This window comes from Dermacentor albipictus, chromosome 8, assembly GCF_038994185.2.
Source record: "Dermacentor albipictus isolate Rhodes 1998 colony chromosome 8, USDA_Dalb.pri_finalv2, whole genome shotgun sequence".
Classification (NCBI taxonomy): domain Eukaryota; kingdom Metazoa; phylum Arthropoda; class Arachnida; order Ixodida; family Ixodidae; genus Dermacentor; species Dermacentor albipictus.
In genome coordinates, this window is record NC_091828.1 from 107,918,426 (window position 1) to 107,938,681 (window position 20,256).

At 44.6% G+C, this 20,256-nt stretch overlaps 1 protein-coding gene across 2 annotated transcripts in view; it reads left to right on the forward strand.

Moving 5' to 3' along the window:
• The window catches only part of rho-5 (rhomboid-5), a 51,257-nt gene extending 32,424 nt beyond the window's left edge, over window positions 1–18,833 (forward strand). Inside the window, exons 11-16 of one of the 2 annotated variants that reach the window (XM_070523988.1) lie at window positions 1,849–1,869; window positions 7,324–7,463; window positions 8,763–8,997; window positions 9,605–9,705; window positions 10,751–10,904; window positions 11,304–18,833. In XM_070523988.1, the coding sequence (XP_070380089.1) occupies window positions 1,849–1,869; window positions 7,324–7,463; window positions 8,763–8,997; window positions 9,605–9,705; window positions 10,751–10,904; window positions 11,304–11,732 (1,080 nt within the window). In that variant the 3' untranslated portion in view covers window positions 11,733–18,833. The remainder of the gene's footprint in view (window positions 1–1,848; window positions 1,870–7,323; window positions 7,464–8,762; window positions 8,998–9,604; window positions 9,706–10,750; window positions 10,905–11,303) is intronic. The other variant, XM_070523989.1, reaches the window with a different exon arrangement.
• Window positions 18,834–20,256: the final 1,423 nt, after the last annotated feature.

Below are 20,256 nucleotides of genomic sequence, written 5' to 3' on the forward strand. Positions count from 1 at the left end.
CGAACTCGCCTTAGCCCTATACATTGGGCATTACAGAGTTAAGATGTGGGTAAGCACGGGCAACAGCAAAAGCTTTCCATACTAAACGGCTAAGGAGTGAAGGGCGGATTGAGATCCACTCGAATGCTGCCACGGCAGCGCTTCATTATCCTTTCTCCTGAGCAGGAGTGATCTCGCTTGAACCGAGAAAGGTTGAGAAAGTTGTGTGCATACAATTTCATATCATGTACATGATGTATGCAACAATGGATGAGAGACAAGAACGCAGGACAGGCGCGCTTGCTTTCTTTGTTGTGGGGGTGTGCGTATATTTGAGACTTTCGAATGCTTTTCTAATATTTCAAAACGTCAACTTCGCCCAATTACGCATAAAATTGGAGCAAGAGTGCGGCAAATTTTCACACCCACAGGCATGGTATAGACATAAAACATGAGAACTTGCGTAGTGGAGCAGGCTACATCACTTAGGTAGCCATACCTTACAGGCTGTACATCGATGATTCGTGCTCTCTGAAGAGTCCTGCACATGTGAAGACACTACTTGTTTGCTCCAAATGCTCCATTTGAGTTTTTAATTAACATTTCATAACGCTCTATGTAATGACAGAATTAAGCTTGCCAAGTTTAAGAACACTGGGATGTGAACATCGTTTTATATGAATTGTGATAACGACTGTTCTTTGTTCAAGAACTATTTGAGAATTATTCAATTTGATTCACTTCTGGAACTATTCTATTTGTATTCAATTCAGTTTCAAAAATCACTATTCGCACACCCCTAGTCTTTTGTAATCATACCAAGCCAATGTAATCACACCAAGCCAAAATGTAATCATACCAAGCCAACTGTCCTGTCATCGTATCCTTGCGGATGGCTGCATTCGGGTGCATGTCAACTAATCCATCCAATGGACGAAAGTCGGACCACCTCGACAACTGGTGTTCCTCAAAGAAACACTGTAGATGGTAGTCTGAGCCAATATCTCCCCGAGTTCATGTTTCAGCATCTCGATGCAGTGTATTGTTTAGAAATTAGTTCAGTTTGACTGACAATTGATTAAATTGACTTGATGTAGAAGGGCACATTGGTCCAGCTCAAACATTGTTACAACAGCTGCGCTACAAATGCTGCTGTCAGGCAAACAAGCTGAAATTCGTTCGTGCCAATGAAGCCAAAAAATTTCCAGCAGCTGCGTTTTGTAATGGCTCCTTTTCTTTCTACTCATTTCTTATTGCACTTTACGCCAAGTAGCCAATACCGTAGTAGCATGTAAACATGCTACTATGAAGGCATATTGGGCATATGAGCCGTAGAAGTTGACGCCGGCTACTACGGCTTGCATGCCGGTATGCCGACAAGGTTGCCAGTATAGTCGTGGTTGCAGATCTTCATGCCAACTAGCCGATCCCAGCAGCCATGGCGGAATCGGCTACTTGGTCCGAACATCGGCAACTGTGGCTATCCTGGCAATTATGGTGACATGCGAACCATTGACGAAGGCAGAAAGAATGGGTGTATAATCGCTACAGATTGTCGGCCCTGGTCGGTTTAAATTTTTTGTCTAATGAAACTACTTGCAGTTTCCTTGAACTTGATTGTACTGAGTTTAAGCAGCAGGCTGACAACATGAAAATTGAACAGCCCACGTCGGCAAGGGAGCTGGTGAACCTTCCCTGGCTATCGTAGCCTGTTCTTTAGTGTGTCATTCATTGTCGTCGACTCACTGTGTGTCTCTTTCTGTCTCTTTCTCTCTCTCTCTTCTCACCCCTCTCCTTTCCCGCCAAACTCGCTGACACCCTTTCCACCATTCCCCGCTCATCCAATCTCCTACGCTGCTGGTTGTAAAGACACGAGGAATTATGGCTGGGGTACGCAAACCTTCTTTGTCCGTCACATTTCCACCTACCTTTTCTGCCGCTCCAGGGGTTGCACAGAAGCGTTGAGAAAGCAGTCCTGCAGTTTATCTGATATGACGTGAGGAACTGCACGAAAGAGTTGCAGGAGGCCTCGTGATAGGAGGCCTCGGAGGCCATTTTGTGATAACATACAAATGACGCCCTCTGAAGGTCACCTGTGCACAACCAATTGCAGCGCCATGATTACAATGTGCAAAACCGAGCTGACAGTATATTGTTTTCCTTCCCCTTAACTGTTTAGCTTCGATTTGAATTTAGTTAGGTTCAGGTTAGCCAGTTGTCCTTTAGACAGCATCTGTGCACCTTTGTGGGCTTTTTTTTCTTTCGTTCGTGTTGCCATGTTCATGTTGACAGCTTTATGGCTGCCACAATGCATGCTACTAAAACTGCCTGCTTTCGCATGCCTGCTGTACTTAACCGTGGCATCTGGTCGCACGTGCTTGTCGCGGTGTTGCCTTTTGGCACTTCTGCACGGTGCACTGGCTGGATTTCTCATTGTTCTCCACTCCTTGGTGATGCCGCGTACCAAAGCCTGAACAACTTGTACACTGTGTCACCGATTGCCAACATTGATGTTTCTGCTTCACACTTGCATGTGCGTGCTAATTTGCAGGTTGCCATACCTGGCCCTTGCGCCAATAACAACCAAACATTCATTCAATTTGCAGGTTGCCAGTTCTTCGTCATATAACCATATACTATTCCGAAGCATTGTGTGTTGTTCAGTTTCAAGGCATCATGAACATTGTTGAGAGCAACAAGAGAGGGTGCAGCAAGAGGTGGTGTTCTCAAGATAGGGACTGGATAAGGGGCGGGGGGGGGGGGGGGGATGGCAAGGGCGGGTTGCCGAACAAGGAAGAAGGATTTTATCTGATCTCCTTTCCTGCGACTACCATCATACTTTATAAGCATCCCTTTTCCTTGCTCTGCTACATTTTCGCTTAAAATTAACTGATGTAATACTGCACGTCTTCTATCTGGGATAAAAATTATTAGAAGGATGGCCAATGTGTCGCGACCATAGCACAGCAAAGGTCTTAGCTGTTAATTGCTGGGCCTTGGTGATGGCTCCTGAGTGCCAATACATCTGAATCATGCACATTCACTCACACATGCTAAGGCTTATGCGGATCAGACAAATGTTCAGAGAAAAGAGAGGGCAGCGTGGGCAGAAAATCACTGCATAGTCAAGGCATTCTCATGCTTATGCCATGTCTGATGCTCTTTAATGTCTTAAATTTTTCCTTGTTGCTATGAATCACACTTGTAATGTTTATGCAAAGGCATTTAACGTCTTCTCTTTTAATTGTTTACTCGAGCTGCTCATTCTGTACCACGAGATTTTCATTTCTGTTTCTTACAACAGATTTTTTTTTAACAGTCTGTAGCAGATTAGCGCAATTGCTGCGTCATGGGGTGGATCACTTGAAGAACTGTACATTGCATGAGGATTCTTAAAATGCAATTACCAAATTGCCAAAGCTGCTCTGATCCTGATTAAATTTCAAATTGATTTTGAGCTTGCATTGCAGTTGCGTAAATCGAGCTCAGCAGTAGTGAAGTAGTGTGCATTTAGCAATGTCCTGAGACTGCCACCAGTTTAAAGATATCCATTCCTGAAAGTACAGTGAATGGCACTTACGTTCCGTATACTGTTTTCCAAAGAAACCTTCTTCATGCGCTGATGGGCAAGAAACACCAATGTACTTACCCATATAACTATCGGTAAAACTAAGTGGAATGCAATGTATTTATGTTGTGATGGAAAGACTAAGTGGAACAGCTATGCGTTTATGTGCTGACGGGTGAAACTAAGTTAAATTGCTATGTATTTCCATGTTGACTGCAAAACCTAGGTGGAACAGGAGCGTTTAGGGCAAAAATTAGGTGAAAGACCAATGTATGTACGTGATAAGTGAAGTTAAATGGAACAACAATGCTTGCACCCAAAAAGTATGTGGAACAGCAATGTTCGCACTGATAAGCAAAATTAAGTGGAACAGCAATGTATTACATAGCAAATATTGTAGATGGTTATCTTGAAACCAGTGCTATTCATAGGACTATCTCTACATTGGCATGTGTCAATCACTGGCCAGCTCCTTATATGTAACCAGAGCATGTGCCCGTAAGTAAATAACATATAATTAAGTTAGGTAGTTGCACATTGTGATTAGTTGCACAAGTTATGTCTACCTCTCCTAGTAGTTCAGCTGAATAGGCAGGACTGCACTATCTGCTGCAGGTGATTCTTTTAAAATCTCTAGGGGAAAAAATATAGTAGCTGGTGTGTTGAGATGCTCTCATTTCACTCATGATTACATTTTCACTTTTGTTTATGAAGTTAGAGAATTTTTATTCTTGTAGATCTTGCTTGCTCAGGGCACAAGTTGAGTAGATCCGAGACAGTTCATTGGTTGCGTTCGCAGCGAGGAAGTCCCACTGCTAACAGAGAACAGCTTCTCTTAATGCATCTACTGAAGTGATTTTGTTGTGTAATTTGATATTCTTGAGTACTCCGTTATTCCCCCCCCCCCCCCCCCCCCATAAATTTAAGTGCTTGGGCCTGTGTTTGTCAAGAAACATCTTGTTGGTTTCACTATATTTCTCTCTTGATTTCTGACCACTGACCATTTATTTGACCTTTCTGTTTGGTTCTCTGTATATTCGTAGCACAAAGCAACTTTTCTGACGCTATGATTTGACTGCATACAATTTTGTTTGCATCACTGTGTGTGCCATGTCCTCGCATGACTGCTAAAGAGACTCGGTTGTGTGCAGTGCTCACGACAGCTGGCTTGGCAGATGTGATTTCTCACTTTTCTTTATTATTGGCATGAGTCACTCTTCTTATGCGACAAAAGCTGAATGAACTTGGTGTGATGTGCTCTTTGGCCGTGTTGAAATTTGTGCCGTCTCTTAATGCGCATCGTCAAATGGGCATTGGCTGAGAGTGCTGCTTGTCGGAACAGAGCTCGGCGTTTGATGCTCAAGCATGACTGATGCACTCGCATTGAATATCAACTCGTGTTGTCACGCCCCTGCCACACAGGCGCAAAAAGTGATGTTAAGTGACTGATGGCATAATCAAAATTCTCAATGTTGATAACATTAAATTTAATTGGTTGCCATATGTGAAAAACTTAACGAGGTTCGTTTTTATGTTGTTTCAGTCCCGACGACTCCGGCGCATTTCTTTACCCGTGAAACGCATAAACCTGTAGATCGTGCCTAGCCCTGACTGCCATGTCTTTCTGCATGACGATGCTCAAATTCATGAGTCATGATTTTCTATTATCACGAGTGCCTTGTGCAGGCATAAATCATTTACGTTGTAGTAGATTCTAGCCACCAAATGCGGCCCTGGCTGCCTGGTGCCGGCCTTTTTATTTAAAGTTTGCTGTGTCAGCTGCGAAGCAAAGGTCAGCACTTCCTTTTCTGCGAGAGTCTTTTAACATTGCATTTGGATAACGTTGAGAGCTCCACCCACCTCAGCAGCCCTGGCGTTTCTCAGCTAAGCACAAGGTCACAGGTATTATTCTAACTTTTTAACTATTTAACTAGGCCACTTTCAGGGAAAAAAAAAAGCTTGCGTGCCTTGTTTTGGGCACAAGAACCCCAAGTAGTCAAAATTGATGCAGAGGCCTCCACTTCAGTGCTCCTCATAGCCGTTATGTGTTGCTTTGTGATGCTAAACACAATCAATCAATCAATCAATCAATCAATCAATCAATCAATCAATCAATCAAAATACTTCTAAGAGACAAACTTTTACATTAGGGTGAAAAATAGTCGTGCAGTGTTTAAGCATAGCGTAATCGTGGCAGTTCATTGCAAAAAATGTTCACGTATGGCACCGCCTCTGAAAATAGCAACTTTGGTGACGCCTATGCCTGTTTTTTTTTAACTTGTGTGGCAGGGGTTATGTCGTATTTCATTTGTTGCACCGTCTGTTCATTAGTCTACGATGTGCTGTGTACGCGCGATCGTATTTGTCGCCGGGCTATGTTAAGCCCAGAGTTAATTCACTCCCAGCACTTCTGATAGTTCAGTTTAGAAGGATAGTTCTCTCAAACAGATCTTCAAAGTGCAGTGGACGCTACGCTGGCTGCAGCACAAGGCCTAGTGACAGTTCTGGTTCGAGCTTCTGAATCAGATTATGCGCTTAGTAACCTGTAGAGATAGATATGCTAGAACCAGTTTAGCTTGCTAACAAACTTCTGTTGACCATCTGCAGAGGGGCACCACTTTGCGTACACAAAAGCATCCTGTCACAGGCATAATGGCAGTCTGGGTACGGTGTGCCGCTGATCATGTTACGTGTAATTTTTTGGGAATGCCCATTTGGTTTGGCGCTTTCATTGTCACGACTAAAGTTTCACATTAAAATGCATCGTAATTAACTCTTTTATTATCACCAGATGATGTTGCCGCTACTTTTATCAGTTACAAACCGGACATACTACTTGACGGGAGCTGGTGCTGTATTCTCATAGCGGCAGTGCCAATACTGTCTCACGCTTATGTGAATTTCTTGCTTACGGAAGGTCTATTCTAGGTAGACATAATGCCTTTATTACATCTATCACTTAAACCTAGACAATATTTTCCTTTGTAGTCCCTTTAATGCATCTGGCTATCTCTCATCTATCTATCTGGCTCATCTTTCTCGGCTTAAACAACTGTAAACGCTTTAACGTGACTTTCTTGCTTACAAAAGGTCTATTCTAGGTAGACATAATACCTTTATTACATCTATCACTTAAACCTATCAATCTGCCACTTTATGCTAAACAATATTTGCCTTTGTAGTCTCTTTAATGCATCTGACTATCTCTCATCTATCTATCTGGCTCATCTTTCTAGGCTTGAACAACTGTAAACGCTTTAGAAAGGTGTCTCCGTGCAGTTTTCATTTAGTAGTAGCATTAATTAGCATTACCATTAGGACAGTCCGGCTGTTATACATACAACTTGAAACTTGAAACTTGATCAGACCTCAAGCATTGCTGGTTATGTCTAGCATGACCTTACTTGTCAGCACAGGTGAACCATGAGCTTTAGTGATTACTATCCATCTGAGTGAACTTATCGGAAGTGCTGCTAGTCATTTTGTGTTAAGCCATGCTTGACTTTGTCGTCAGGAGGTTAGGCACCGAGACTATAAAGCTTTAACCTTACATTGGCAATTTGGGCCACATGTGGCCTCTAAAACTACTCTTTGTAGCTTCACGATTCGACACTTACATGAGCACTTCATGTAACGAAATTTAAGCTGCATGAAATATAAATTGACGAGTACCTTAAAGATGCTGTTTTATCCTTAGCACATTGGTGCAGGTGAAGTTGATAATATACGTGCGTACCTAACACTTTGGAGCTGGCGCTTGCCTCTCTGCTGATTAGGAGGTGATTTCGACGTGGAGGAAGTGGAATGTGAGTCAACCGGGACCACCGAGATGGGTTGCCGACCCGTCAGCTGTTGGTCAGGACCGGGGCATGACCCAGCGCCGCCTGTCAGGCTCTGTCTGCGGTCAAGACCCAAGGTCAGCGGCACTGAAAGCCTGCCTTCTTCAAATATCTGCTTTTCGACACACTTTGCGAGAGGATAGCTATGCAAGATTTTGTGAAGTTTACTTGTGCATCTTGCACGGGAGAAGACTGAGAAACTGTGAGTTGCGATATTTAGATAAAGGAGGGGGCTGTTAAGAAGCCAAAACAAAGCGATGCCAAGGAAAGAACCAAGAAAAATAAACTATAAAAAAAATTATTGTCCACCACACAAATTGTGTAAAAAAACGTGGGCACAGATTTTGCCAGAGGCAAATGGTCTTTACTTCAGTAACGCGACTAGGCGGTTGGTAATACTATACATGTTTTGGTAGTAAACATCACTAAAAACGGGACACTGAACAAGAGGACACAGAATGCAGCGCTGTCTTTTCTTACACTTCCGTTTCTTTTTTAATTTCTTTTTGAAGAATATGAAGATAATCGTAAGCTTAAATGCTCATCTACAATTTTTGAGGATAACAATGAGCTTAAGAGAACGCTAAGCTCAATGCCATGAGAAATGGAACAAAAATTATGGGCGTAACATTAAGAGACAGGAAGACGGCAGTATGCAGATACGTTGGGGGTAGCCAATATATTCTAGTTGACGTCAAGAGGAAGAAATGGACATGTAACTCGTAAAGCAGATAAGCAGCAGTCTATTGATTGGGTGCAGAGGGAAGGGATAGATGAGGCTATGCAATGAAATTAGGAAATTTGCAACCATGAGATGGAGTGAGCTGGCACAATACAGTAATTGGAGATCACTGGGAGGTGTCTTAGTCCTGCAGTGGACATAAAATAGGCTGATGATTTATTGTTGAAACGTTTTGACAAGCTCTTGCTTGTGTGTGTACATGTAAGTACTGGGACAAGTTGTGGCTTAGCTTTTGACTCATGTATGAAAAAGCAAGGCTCTTTATGTTGTATCATATGCTTTACAGAGTACAGTCATACAGGTATGTTTCAAGTACGTTTCAAGTACCTCAAGTATGTTTCAAGAAGTCGTGCTTGGCTTTTGGGTTTTTTTCCCCCCTGACTTTGATGCACAACGCGAGTGTGCTGAAATGGGCTGGTTAGTGTATGCTATAAACAATTGGGCAAAGTGTAGACGACAGACACAGACAGGCAGACGACAACCATAGAGAGAAGACAGAAGGGTAGTCGGCACCGTGTCCGTAGTCTACGCTCCAGGCCAGATTTTACGATGTTCGGCCCCCTTTAGACAGAGCGGGGCTTCCACTCTCTTGTCGTATGCTTTACGAAGCCCCTTGTCGTACGTGTACGTCCAGGTACTGCGAGGAGCCGGCGTCGGTGTTCCCCTTCGAGTGGCCGGACGACATCACCAAGTGGCCCGTGTGCCGTCGCTCGCACGCCAGCCGCAAGGTGCCCGACGCGCACATGTCGTGCGAGGTGGTCGGCCGTCCCTGCTGCATTGGCGTGTATGGCGAGTGCCACATCACCACCCGTGACTACTGCGACTTTGTTGGCGGGTTCTTCCACGAGGAAGCCGCCCTCTGCTCACAGGTCGGGCACCGTCGCACTTTCTCTAGTCTGTTGACAAAGTTGAACAGATTCGTTCATTGCTATAGCAAACTTGATTTTTTTTTCCCAGGTAGCATTTGACCTTATGGCTATTTCTGTGAGCACAGTAACTTGTCTGTTGAATTGGCAAATTTGCACCAGTCATCACTAATACCCTGTGACTTGTCTCTTGAGTAAGGAAATCAGCACCGCTGACTGGCAGCACTGTAATTTATCTCTTCAGCCCCGACATTTGCTTGAATTATTGCTAACACTTTGACCTCAAAGATGGTGAGAACAGACGAAAGCGCATTTTACCATTCGTTCTTTGCGAATACAGTGCGGTCTAGACAAGCCACGCAAAGCTAGCATCACTTGTTCGAAAATGTAGCCATGCACACATAAACTGCAGAATTTCTTCATGGTATTCTGGACGTCTTCCCTTCAGACCTGCTGCTATATTATTGTGTGTGAGGGCTTTCATGCATGTTATACAAATGTGTACCGTACCTTTCCACTAACTTTTATGTATGTGAGGCTATTATGCACACTATGCAGCATAGCTTACTACACACTCATGTTTGTGTTTGACAATCTTGCTTGCACGCAGGTCTCCTGCCTAAACGATGTGTGTGGCATGATTCCATTTGTCAACCCTGAAGTGCCTGACCAGTTCTACCGGTTGTGGACTTCGCTGTTCCTCCACGCAGGGTAGGCAGGCTACCTCTTCAACTCCACAAGTCATTCTGGATTAACTGTACAAATATGGACAGGGTTATTTTCCAAGCCAAGCCAGTTCACATCTGTTTGCTTGCAGGAAGGACGCAGTAACAATCCTGCGGGAGTCAAAGGCCCGATACCTGACACGATGCACTATTTGTCCTTAAACAAAAAGTGCAGCCGGCAACAGTAGTGATAGTATGGAGTATACAAAACAGCAGATGTACAGAATGAATTACATGGGAGCATTATGCAAAAAAGAGATGAGGCGTGCAGACAGGACACAAGAGTAGAGAAGTGGACAACAAGAACGCCTGCGTTCATGTTGTCCACTTCTCTACTCTTGTGTCCTGTCTGCACGCCTCATCTCTTTTTTGCATAATGAATCCTTACCAACTAGCTCAGCTCTCTGTCGTTCTAAACATGGGAGCATGCATTACAAACATATGGTAAGAATAAGACTTGCAAAATGAGAAAACATTTCATGAGGTACATAGTTACGAGCAGCAGCTTCAATACCATACTTCTATAGCTCTGTAAATATAACAAATTTTGTAGTAGTAATGCTGGATGTTTTAACATTAGCATATCTGTGAGGTTCTGTATGTAGGCGTGGTTTGAAAGAGACGGAAGATGATAAAAGGCTAGTGTTACCATGTTATCTTTCTCCCCCTTTCCTCAGGTATCCTTGTTCAAGACGTGTATTATATGGGCTGCTTGTCTTGTATATCCACCGGTAATGTAAATTTAAGGCGCCTGTTGTAAGAAAAAGGATGCTTTTCATGGAAACGTTGTTTCAGGTAGGAAAATGTATTTATAGTAGTTTGCAAAGTTATACAGAACATCAGCCACTCTTGTGATGCAGAAATACCTGTAGTACCATCTCTCCCCATTCGGTTATTTCTTCTTAACGTCTGAGCTGTTTCCCAGATCTGCGTTTACAGATGGTAGGCTGTGCCAAGCTGGACCACGTTGAGCTTTTGATAAGCATTCTGGATGCTGACGCGTGTCCTTTCGCTGGCCCTTATCTGTGCAGGATCTTCCACCTGTCGATAACTGTGATAGTGCAGCTGTTTGTGATGCGTGACCTGGAGAAATTGGCGGGCCCTGTGCGCACAGCAGTGATCTACATGTGCTCTGGGGTGGCCGGAAACCTGGCCAGCGCCATATTTGTTCCATACAGGGCCGAGGTACGTGCAATACTTCTGTTTCGAGACAAAAGCTTGGTGGTGCCGCACCTCCTGCTAGGTAACTTGAAGTAATTTAATGGCTCTATTTCAACACACTCTTAAGACCTATAGGATTTGAAACTGATATGTTTCACCTGTGCAAACCGTCCTCTTGCGTAGTAAGCGACCCATATTGGTTGCAGCCACCTATTTGCATCCACAAGAGAACAGTGTACAGTGCTAGCTTGGACTAATGTCATCTGTCAGTGTGCCATCTACCAGCCACGCCAAAGTTAGCTGTGAATAAAATCTGGCCTTCTGTTTTCTCTGCCTCTCAGCATTTCGCATTGTTATGGCGTTTGACGTCCCCATAATCTTGGCTTTCCACTTTCCTCGGCACCGCCCCCTCTCTCCGCGCAGGTGGGTCCCGCGGGCTCGCAGTTTGGCCTGCTGGCCTGCCTGTTCGTCGAGGTGATCCACTGCTGGCAGATGCTGAAGCGGCCCAGCGCCGCGCTGCTCAAGCTCGGCGCGGGCGCCGCCGTGCTTTTCCTGCTGGGCCTGCTGCCGTGGGTGGACAACTACGCGCATGTGTTCGGCTTTGTGTTTGGCTTCCTGCTGTCGTACGCGCTGCTGCCGTACGTCTCCTTCGGCAGCTACGACCGGACGGCCAAGGTGGCCCTGATTTGGGCCTGCCTCATCGTGTCGGTGGCCCTGTTTGTGGGGCTCGTGCTGCTGTTCTACGTGCACCCCATTTACGAGTGCTCTTTCTGCCACTATCTCAACTGCCTGCCCCTCACCCGGGACCTGTGCGACAGCCACCGCATAAACATCACCCGCCAGGACACGTGATCGTGGCCCCTCCCCACCCATTGTCGCCCTTGCCGGTGACTCCCCGCCACGGCTTCGTCGTCGCCGTCGCCACCGTTGCCGAAGCCTGCATGCGCGTGTGCGGACGTGTCTCGAGAGAGCTCTCTCTCTCTCTCTCTCCCAGTGTCGGCCTTTGTGGAAACAAGGCTCATGTCAACATCTGAGCAGTGCCTGTCACAGTCGAGCGACCGTGCGCGTGCAAAGGAAGAAGGCGGTCTTGTCACGTCGGTTCACAGTGGGAGGTGTTGGACGCAGCAATATGGAGCGTGAGGGCAGTTTAAGGACGTAGAGGAGCTCGGCCATGAAAGCCAGACCATAAGTCCCTCGCGAGCGTTGCGAAACTGAGCCGTTTGCAGGAACGAACATCAGTCGCTCTGCCTGTAAGAGTCAGTTTGCCAATGCAGTAGTGATGAAAGGCGGTGAGCCATTGCCATCTGCGGATAGAACAGTTAACAGTGGTGGTATCAGCAAAAAACAAAAACAACCTCTGGAGTGGTCATCAAACGATGTCGTCATGGGACTTATTGAGGCCGGTCGGTGCATACACAAGTTGCCGCAACTTCTGGTAGCGAGCATTGTCATGTGTGACGGCAGATGACCCATTCCGCGCGGTTGGCACGGACTGGCCTCGGGCAAGTTCTACGACGAAAGTGTTCGACAGCCGCTCGGACTGCACCTGTGGCCATGGTACAACAAACGCCACGTACTGTAGGAGCAGGAGAGTGGCACCTGACACCAGTCGGCCTTCGAAGTGGTTCAGGCACTGGCTGCACTCACGAGTTAAAGAAAAATGGCAGTGTAAGGACAACTTACTTCAAAGAAAACCAGAAAGTCACCTAGAACCGTCAGAACCATTTCGGGTCTCCTGCACGATTGCTCCTGCACTATCTCCGAAACAGTATTTGACAGATTTTGCAGCCTACGTAGCAGACGACTCCTGTGTGCCTTGGTCTCACAGCAACACGGGAAAATGGAGAATCTGCCGGGGCAAAGCGCGGGTAAGCGAGTGCCCGTAGAAGCAGAAGGTTCTTGGCTCTTCGTCATGTAACGGTGAGGACAGAAGAGGACGGAGTGTGGTCACAAGGCTGATCGCGAGCTCGTGCGCGCTGTGCACGAGCTGTTCTTCCAACAAGTTTGTTGGAAGAACAGAAAGCGTCGCCAACACCGAGTTTGCTTGCTGGGATCGGTAGTCCGATTTCGACGAGAGATGGCGCAAGATCACTCTCTCGCAGACCAGTGAGTCGCAAAGCGTGGAGCCGTTGTAATCGCCGTTGGCGATGGCATTCACAACTGACAGGGTTGTACTGGGCATTCCAGACTGTTTGATGAGGCAAGCGACGGGTCTGTGAAAGTTGCTGTTGTCTTCTTTTTTTATATATATGTATATAGCAGGACTATCCTGCAAAGCGAGTGATGTCGTTGTGACATTTTTCTCGTGGCTTTGCTTTCGAGAGCGACCGTTGTTGGGAGGCCGAAGTGATGAGAAGGCACTGCTGGTCGTACACGGGGAAGACTCGAAGTGAAATTAGCGAGGCTAGAACGAGGCAAGACCTGTTAGATCCTTCAGCGTGGAAGACGATGATGCAACTCGTCTTCCAGAAACGCCATCCAGCTGTTAAGTGTTGGAAAAACAACAAAGACGGAGTGATCGCTTGGCTGAGAGGCACGGACGAGAACAGACTTGTTGTTGTGCTTGCCGAAGCCCACTTGTCTCTCTGTGCAAGAATTTGCCTGCCGGCTTCTGCAGGCTTGTGTTCATTGATTGCGGGGAGGGGGAAATGGCAAACCTTTCCTCCCCACTTCTTTTGTTTGTTTTTTTCGTCACATATTGCGCGTGGTGATTGTACAGGGCAGGATGTGGTGGACTGTGGTGCTTGGTTGACAAGGACTCCGTGACACAGGATAGTATACCTGCTTGATGATCCCTGTTTTCTTTTTTTTTTTTTGCTGTGGATGTTCTTTCTCAAATGTGCGGTGGTGACGTGTTGACTGTTATTTCACGCCGGTTTCCATATGGAGAGAGCTTTGCAACAACATCCCTTTTGTTGGCGGCGATGTGGCGTTGTGCGTGTAGCGTCGTACTGTATTGGGCCTGATGTCTGCGGATCACCCCTCCCCCTCCCTCCCCCTTCTTTCTATTTTTTTTGCCCTGCCATTTTTACTGTTATATACAGGGTTCAATTTAACAGTGGAAGGCCAACCCTTTTTTACAATGCATTGTGCTATGCCAGAAGTTGCAATTTAGAGAGGTACGGCTACAACTCCTTTTTTATTATATCTACCTGAGCTAGCAGCACAAAAAGGAACATCTGAGTGGCATTCATTGCCAAATTAGGTCACACCAGGTGTGATTTATTTTCTGGCTTTTGTTTTTTAGAGTTATATAATTGTGATATACTACTGGTTATATTTAGTAGTTTGTGTTTCTATGTTTTTAGATGTTTATCGAGAAAACTTCCTGTTGATTCTAGTCAGATGCACTCTGACCTCCCATTGTCGTATGGGTTTTGTGTGTGATGTCAGTCGTTATTTTTTTTCTCAGTTGTTTGTGTTTTAATCTTGAAAGATAGTCGCGGTAACACATTCTCACTTTATGACAGACTTTGCACGACCAAATTTTTACGCCAAAGTTTACACAACAAAGTTTGACAAACCTTGGATGTCAGACCTCGTCATATGTAAGTTGCAAACTGACACAAACATGCCTTCGGTTTACTCAATAGTTTTACGCCGACATCGGCAGAAAAGAAATTCACGCCTATTGCAAGAAAATGCAAGCCTATTGCCTCTGACAGGCCAGTGAATGGCCTGTTGTCAATTTTGATGAGCCGTCAGTGGCTTGACGTGCTGAAAGATGGCATGTAAGCAACGTTAAATTACAGATGCACTTGTGCACGTTCGTTATTACGGAACAGTGCAACCGGTATGATCACACAGGATAGGCACGTTGGCTTGCCGGCTGCAGGCCAGCCAAGCCAAGTCATTAGCTAAAATGCAACTGCTGAATCGAGTAGTTTCAAGGATCAAGTCATACTTAGTTGCACACACTGAGTATTTTACATTCTTGCTACCAGAATACATACATTAAGCTTCCAAGTAAACAGATGTTTGCTTTGCTCTATCAAATATTGTCTCAGACCTTGCAATTTTGGTTTTGTTTTAGAAGCAGAATACTCGCTGGAATAAAGCACAGCAAATTAAGTGTTAGGCTTACTTTGTTATGGCTGATGTTTTGTAGCCATGTTCATTACATCGAGGTTTGACTATAAGACAAAGTTTGACAAACATTCTACAACAAAGTCCAGCTTTCTGTGACAGTTTGACAGCAGCTTCCATCACCTAGGTACTGTTATTGGGTGCTAAAACGCTTGCTTTTGCCCATGCAACATTCTTGAATGTCCAGGAACTGCATAACAATATCATTAGTGTTGCTTATTCTACCTCATTAATGTTACCCCTGTTAATTATGGTAAACTACTTAGTTTTAGCATAGCTTAGCTCATTGCAGCATTGTTTGATCCACATAACACTTTCTACCAAATCTCTGCGCTTTTTGCATAGTTAATTTCTTCTTCTTCGTCTTCCTTTTTTTAAAAAAGAAACTTCAAATCCCACAAAAGTTATTGCGTTCTTCAAGTATCATTAATCAGAAAAGCTCTTCATTCTTTTTTATTATTATTATTATTATTCTAGTGATATTCAGCACTGGTGTCTAAAAGCCGCAGGCGGTGTTTCCCAGTTGTTATCCATTTGACTTTACCAGGTTGTGCATGGAGAATATTTAGTTAACGGCTGATACACAACGCATAAATTTCAAGGCACAAGGCCTCACTACCAAAGTAGCAGTGACATTTGGTGACTTTGTTACGTCTAGGACCTTGTGCGTTCTTACTTTCAGTATTATTGGCTGTAATGAGATACAGTGGCAGTAGAAAAAAAATTAATGCAAGCGACTGGCAACGGAAGCAGTGAAATAGTGATATGCAGCGCTGACATGCAAGAATTGGACAGATAGCGAGGGTGCTCGACTCTTCCCACGTCTGCAGCGCGGGGAGGTTGGCACTTGTCGGCAACGGCATCGAAATAGTCGTGAATCCACGTCTGGATCTTTCCATCTCGAGTTAGTATCCTGGCCAGCTGTCATTCTTTACAAGCTGTACACCAAATTACTCTCGAGCATGAGAGGTGGGAACAGTCTGGTTACTCTTGCTATCGGCGTGTTGCCAGCTGAGGTGCCGTGTATCACAGTTTCGCCACTGATTGCTGGTCACTTGTGGTGACCTTTTCGTTGCCATTGCATGCGATATAAGAGACTAGAAATACAACAGGCAAATGGCATCGGCATTCCCAACCAAAACGTGGTCTGTGATCAATTGAGATATCCTTTAGGTATGATCATGCGAAGTTGACGTGGAATCCTTTGATTTCCCGAGTATGATACGGAAAAACTTGTGGTATTGTTGGACTGTGCGTGCAAGTGTTTCAGGGCAGTTGTTGCTAGTTAACCTTTTTTGTTTTTACAGAGTGCATGATAATCATTCAGCCCTGACTGCACATTATGTTATGCGCAAAATACCACAGGCAAGGGAAAATGAACATGCCCACGCAGGTGATCTGCGTTTTTTCTTAGGCTGCATTCCCCCTCGCGACTTTTTGGGTGTAAGTTGGCAGAATTTCTGTCACCGATTGTGCAAGTCACTGGGCACACAGAAATGCTAATCTGTTAATGCAAGGCTGTTCAGTGATCAAGTATTAATCTGTCACCTTTATCACGGGACGCTTTGAAGAAACATTACTTTTCTCAATTTTGCATAATGAATGCACGTGAAACGGTATTTAAGGTCACCAACATAACATGCATGTGTTCATTGGCATAATAAGTTGGAGCTGATTGTGTGGTCATTTAGCGACAAATGTTAGGGCCGAATTCCTTGTACCTGTGTTGATGCCTAAGAGAAGACAAACCATTTGTTGGACATTCGGAACCTAGACCTTTTTTTTTACACTAGTTACCTGCGTTATCACGCCCACATCTGCTTACGATTCCATAGGAGCAGCTTGAGGACTTTGCAGAGTTGTTTAGAAGAAAACGCGGGATCTTTCAAAACAAATGTGAATTCTTTTTAGCACCTTTAGAATGCTAAAGGTGAGCTGCAGGAGCAATATTCGACTCACATGACTGCTCATCCTGATGGCTAATATCCCTGCCACTGATGCACATAGCATGACAGTGAGTATATAATGCCTAACGTTTAATGCTGTTAGATTGATGATGATACACACAAATTTTGCCTAATGTCATCCACAACTTGATTACTTTGCCACAGTTTATTTGCCCTTTGATTGCTTGTTCATGTTCGCACCGTTTATACTGAACAGTAATATTTCTTTCAACAAACAGCTCTCCAACAAAAATTTGTAGTATTCCAAGCATTCATGACAAGTTTTTGTGTGGATATCTGCTGTCTATATCCTCACTAACAGATATAATGTTCACTGCCTATGTCCTCTGCTTAAAACTATGTTGTCAACAATGAGGTATAAGTGAATATTGATGTCCCTAAAATTGGTTAAAATTTGCGTTTGGGTAATATTGAAACCATTTGTAGAGTGTAATCTCTCCCGATTGCATGACAATGTTCGTGCAATATTTAGCCATGTAAGAATCTTGGCACTTGAACATGTTAACCCTCAGGTGTGTGGCATCATCTCTGAAATTAACACAGTATCAGGTTGTCCCCATAGTTGCACAATCTTTCAAGTGGATTTGATACTACTTTGTGCGTTGCTTAAAGCTACTTTGTCAGTGGTGAAAGCATAATGAATACCAATTTCCACAAAGCTTTTTTAGGTTTGGGTCAACTGAAACAACTATTTATGAATTATAAATAATATTTTCAGATTACACAACAACATTAGTGCAATTTTTTAGCCGAATCATGATTGTGGCACTTAGTGACATTAAATCTTGATTTGTGGTCCCACCTTTGAAATTAACAGCATTGAGAAACTTTAAGGCATTAGACATTATCAGACTCCATGCTCATGTGGCAGAGATATAAGCTTGTAAGAACAACCACTGAAAAAACGCTTTCTAGAACTTTTAACTGTGAGCAAAAAAGGATGATGATTAGTCAGTCCGACTTCCCACTTCTGTCAGTCATCTTTTCGTTATCCTAGCATGACTTGGTGCTGGTGACTGTAGCGACGGAAAACAAAAAAAAGTCACTGTCGCTACTGAGACTAATTGTCGGAGGGTATTGATGACCAACCAATTGGACCTGCCGCCATTCCGAGTTCTGTCCATTATCTTTCTCTTATCCCAGCGCGACTCAGAGCCAATGATAACAGCGAGACTTGATCGTTGGAGAGTGAGCGGCTGTCAGGAAACGAGATGTTTAGGACGCCTACATTTGCCCCTCTTTTTTTTTTCTTCTGCCACTTTGAAGTGAGCATACAGTGAAACGATGAGGAATCTAGAAGAAAGACGTGTAGCCTCCTTTCTTTTTTGCCTGTCTCTCTCTTTGTCGTGCGAGTGGGAAAGAAGCGTGAAGCTTGTATAAACATGTATATAATGAAACCGACGTAACTAACCAAAGCAAAAAAAACACACACACACACCACCTCCCTCCCCCCTGCTCCTCCTTCACCCATCCTCGTTCTATACTGAGGGCGCACCAGAGTTAACAACGGGACGGTGGGCGTGCCAAGCAAGCAACATGACACTGCGTCGGCGAGTGTTTTTTTACCTTTCTATACGAGGAAACGTGTTGCACCCATCGCGCGGTGCCGGTGACAATGACCTGCACCGATGATGACTCTGCGTGTTTTTGTTGTTGTCCTTTTCCGTTTCCTGTTGGACGCTGGCTGACTGGTGGTTACCAAAAACAAAAATCGGGTGGTGGTCTGAGGTTGAAAAAAAAAAAGGTGACACAAATACGAGACACTGGTGACGAGTAAAAAAAAAATGAAACTACTCCCTCTCCTGCAGAACCGCCTCTCTCTCTCTCTTTCCTGAGAAATGTTCTCGGTTGTAATAAATATATTTTAATAAATGCACACAATTGAAAGCAGCACTGGTGACTTTGTGGCTACGTGTGTAATCATTTCATCGGAGCTTTTTGCCCGAACCTGAGGGCAGACAAGAAAGTAGGGGTGTGCAAATATTCGAAACTTTCGAATAACGAATTAAATAGTGCCCTATTCAATTCTGTCTTCGAATCAAATAGTCACTATTCGCAGTGAAAAAAATATTAACAGTGGAGCTGTTTAAGCTTTTAGTTCCGCCATGGAGCGTTGCCAGAAAATTCAGCCCAACTCTGTGCCGCCTCGTGTTGCCTAGCAACCACTTGCGAGAGCACCAAGCCATGTAACCTCCTCACACCCCACTCGCGTAGGGCGGAGTCGTGGTGTCACAGGCGAGTAAAAGCTCGGGACAGCCGACGCGGCGACACACCTCTCGCCTCCTCCACTCCGTGCGTACGTGCTGCTACCATGGGAAGTCCGAAGAAAGTCCGTACGGCTGAAGAAGCGGCTTACCAGGAAGAGCGCCGTACTGCCACGCGAGAAGCAGTGTGTCACCACCATGCTGATCCGGAGCACCATGCTGAAAAGAGGCGCTGCCGAGTCAAGGATCCCGAGTTTGTCCAGAAAACGCGTGAGTTGGCACCTGAATGCCTGACGTCACCGAGAAAGCGATTTCAGCTTGCGACTGCTCGAAAACTTCCAGCATCAAGACCGCCGAGACAACTTAGCAAAACCTAGGAACAACTTCGCCAAGCCTACCATAACCTCGCAAAACCTAGAAACGACTTAGCCAAGCCTACCAACAACTTGGCAAAACCTAGCATAACCTCGCAAAACCTACAAATAACTTAGGCAAGCCACATAAAAGCTAGGTGATCGCAAGCTTCGCTGTTGACTACAGCCTTGCACCACTAGTGCATGCTGTGCATGTTTTTTTTTTTTCAAATATTTCAAAACGTCAGCAGTGCCCAATTAAACAGAATATTGGAGCAAAAGTAAGGTATGTTTTCACCCATGTAGGCATAACATAGACATAAAACATCAGAACTTGCATAGTGCAGGAGGCTATGTTGCTTAGGTAGCCATACTTTACAGTCTATACAGCTATCATTCGCACTCTCTGAAGAGTCCCGTGCATGCAAAAGAACTGCTTGTTTGCTCCTAATACTGCATTCATGCTTTCAATAACCCTTAGTAACATACCACTTCATAACTTGCCAACTTTAAGAATACTAGGATGTGATACTAGGATGAGTGTTATGTAATATGCGATAACAGGTGTTCATTATTCTAAACCTATTCGATTCCTATTCAATTCAGTCTCAAAAATCGCTATTCGCACACTCCTACAAGAAAAGGTTGCTTGCTGGTTGCTGGCTCTAGAATGATGCTTGAACTACTCGGGAATGACGCTTACCTGAACTACTCTGCATTCGATACAAATATGTTTTAGTTGCGAGTGCACGCAGTGTGCTGTTGC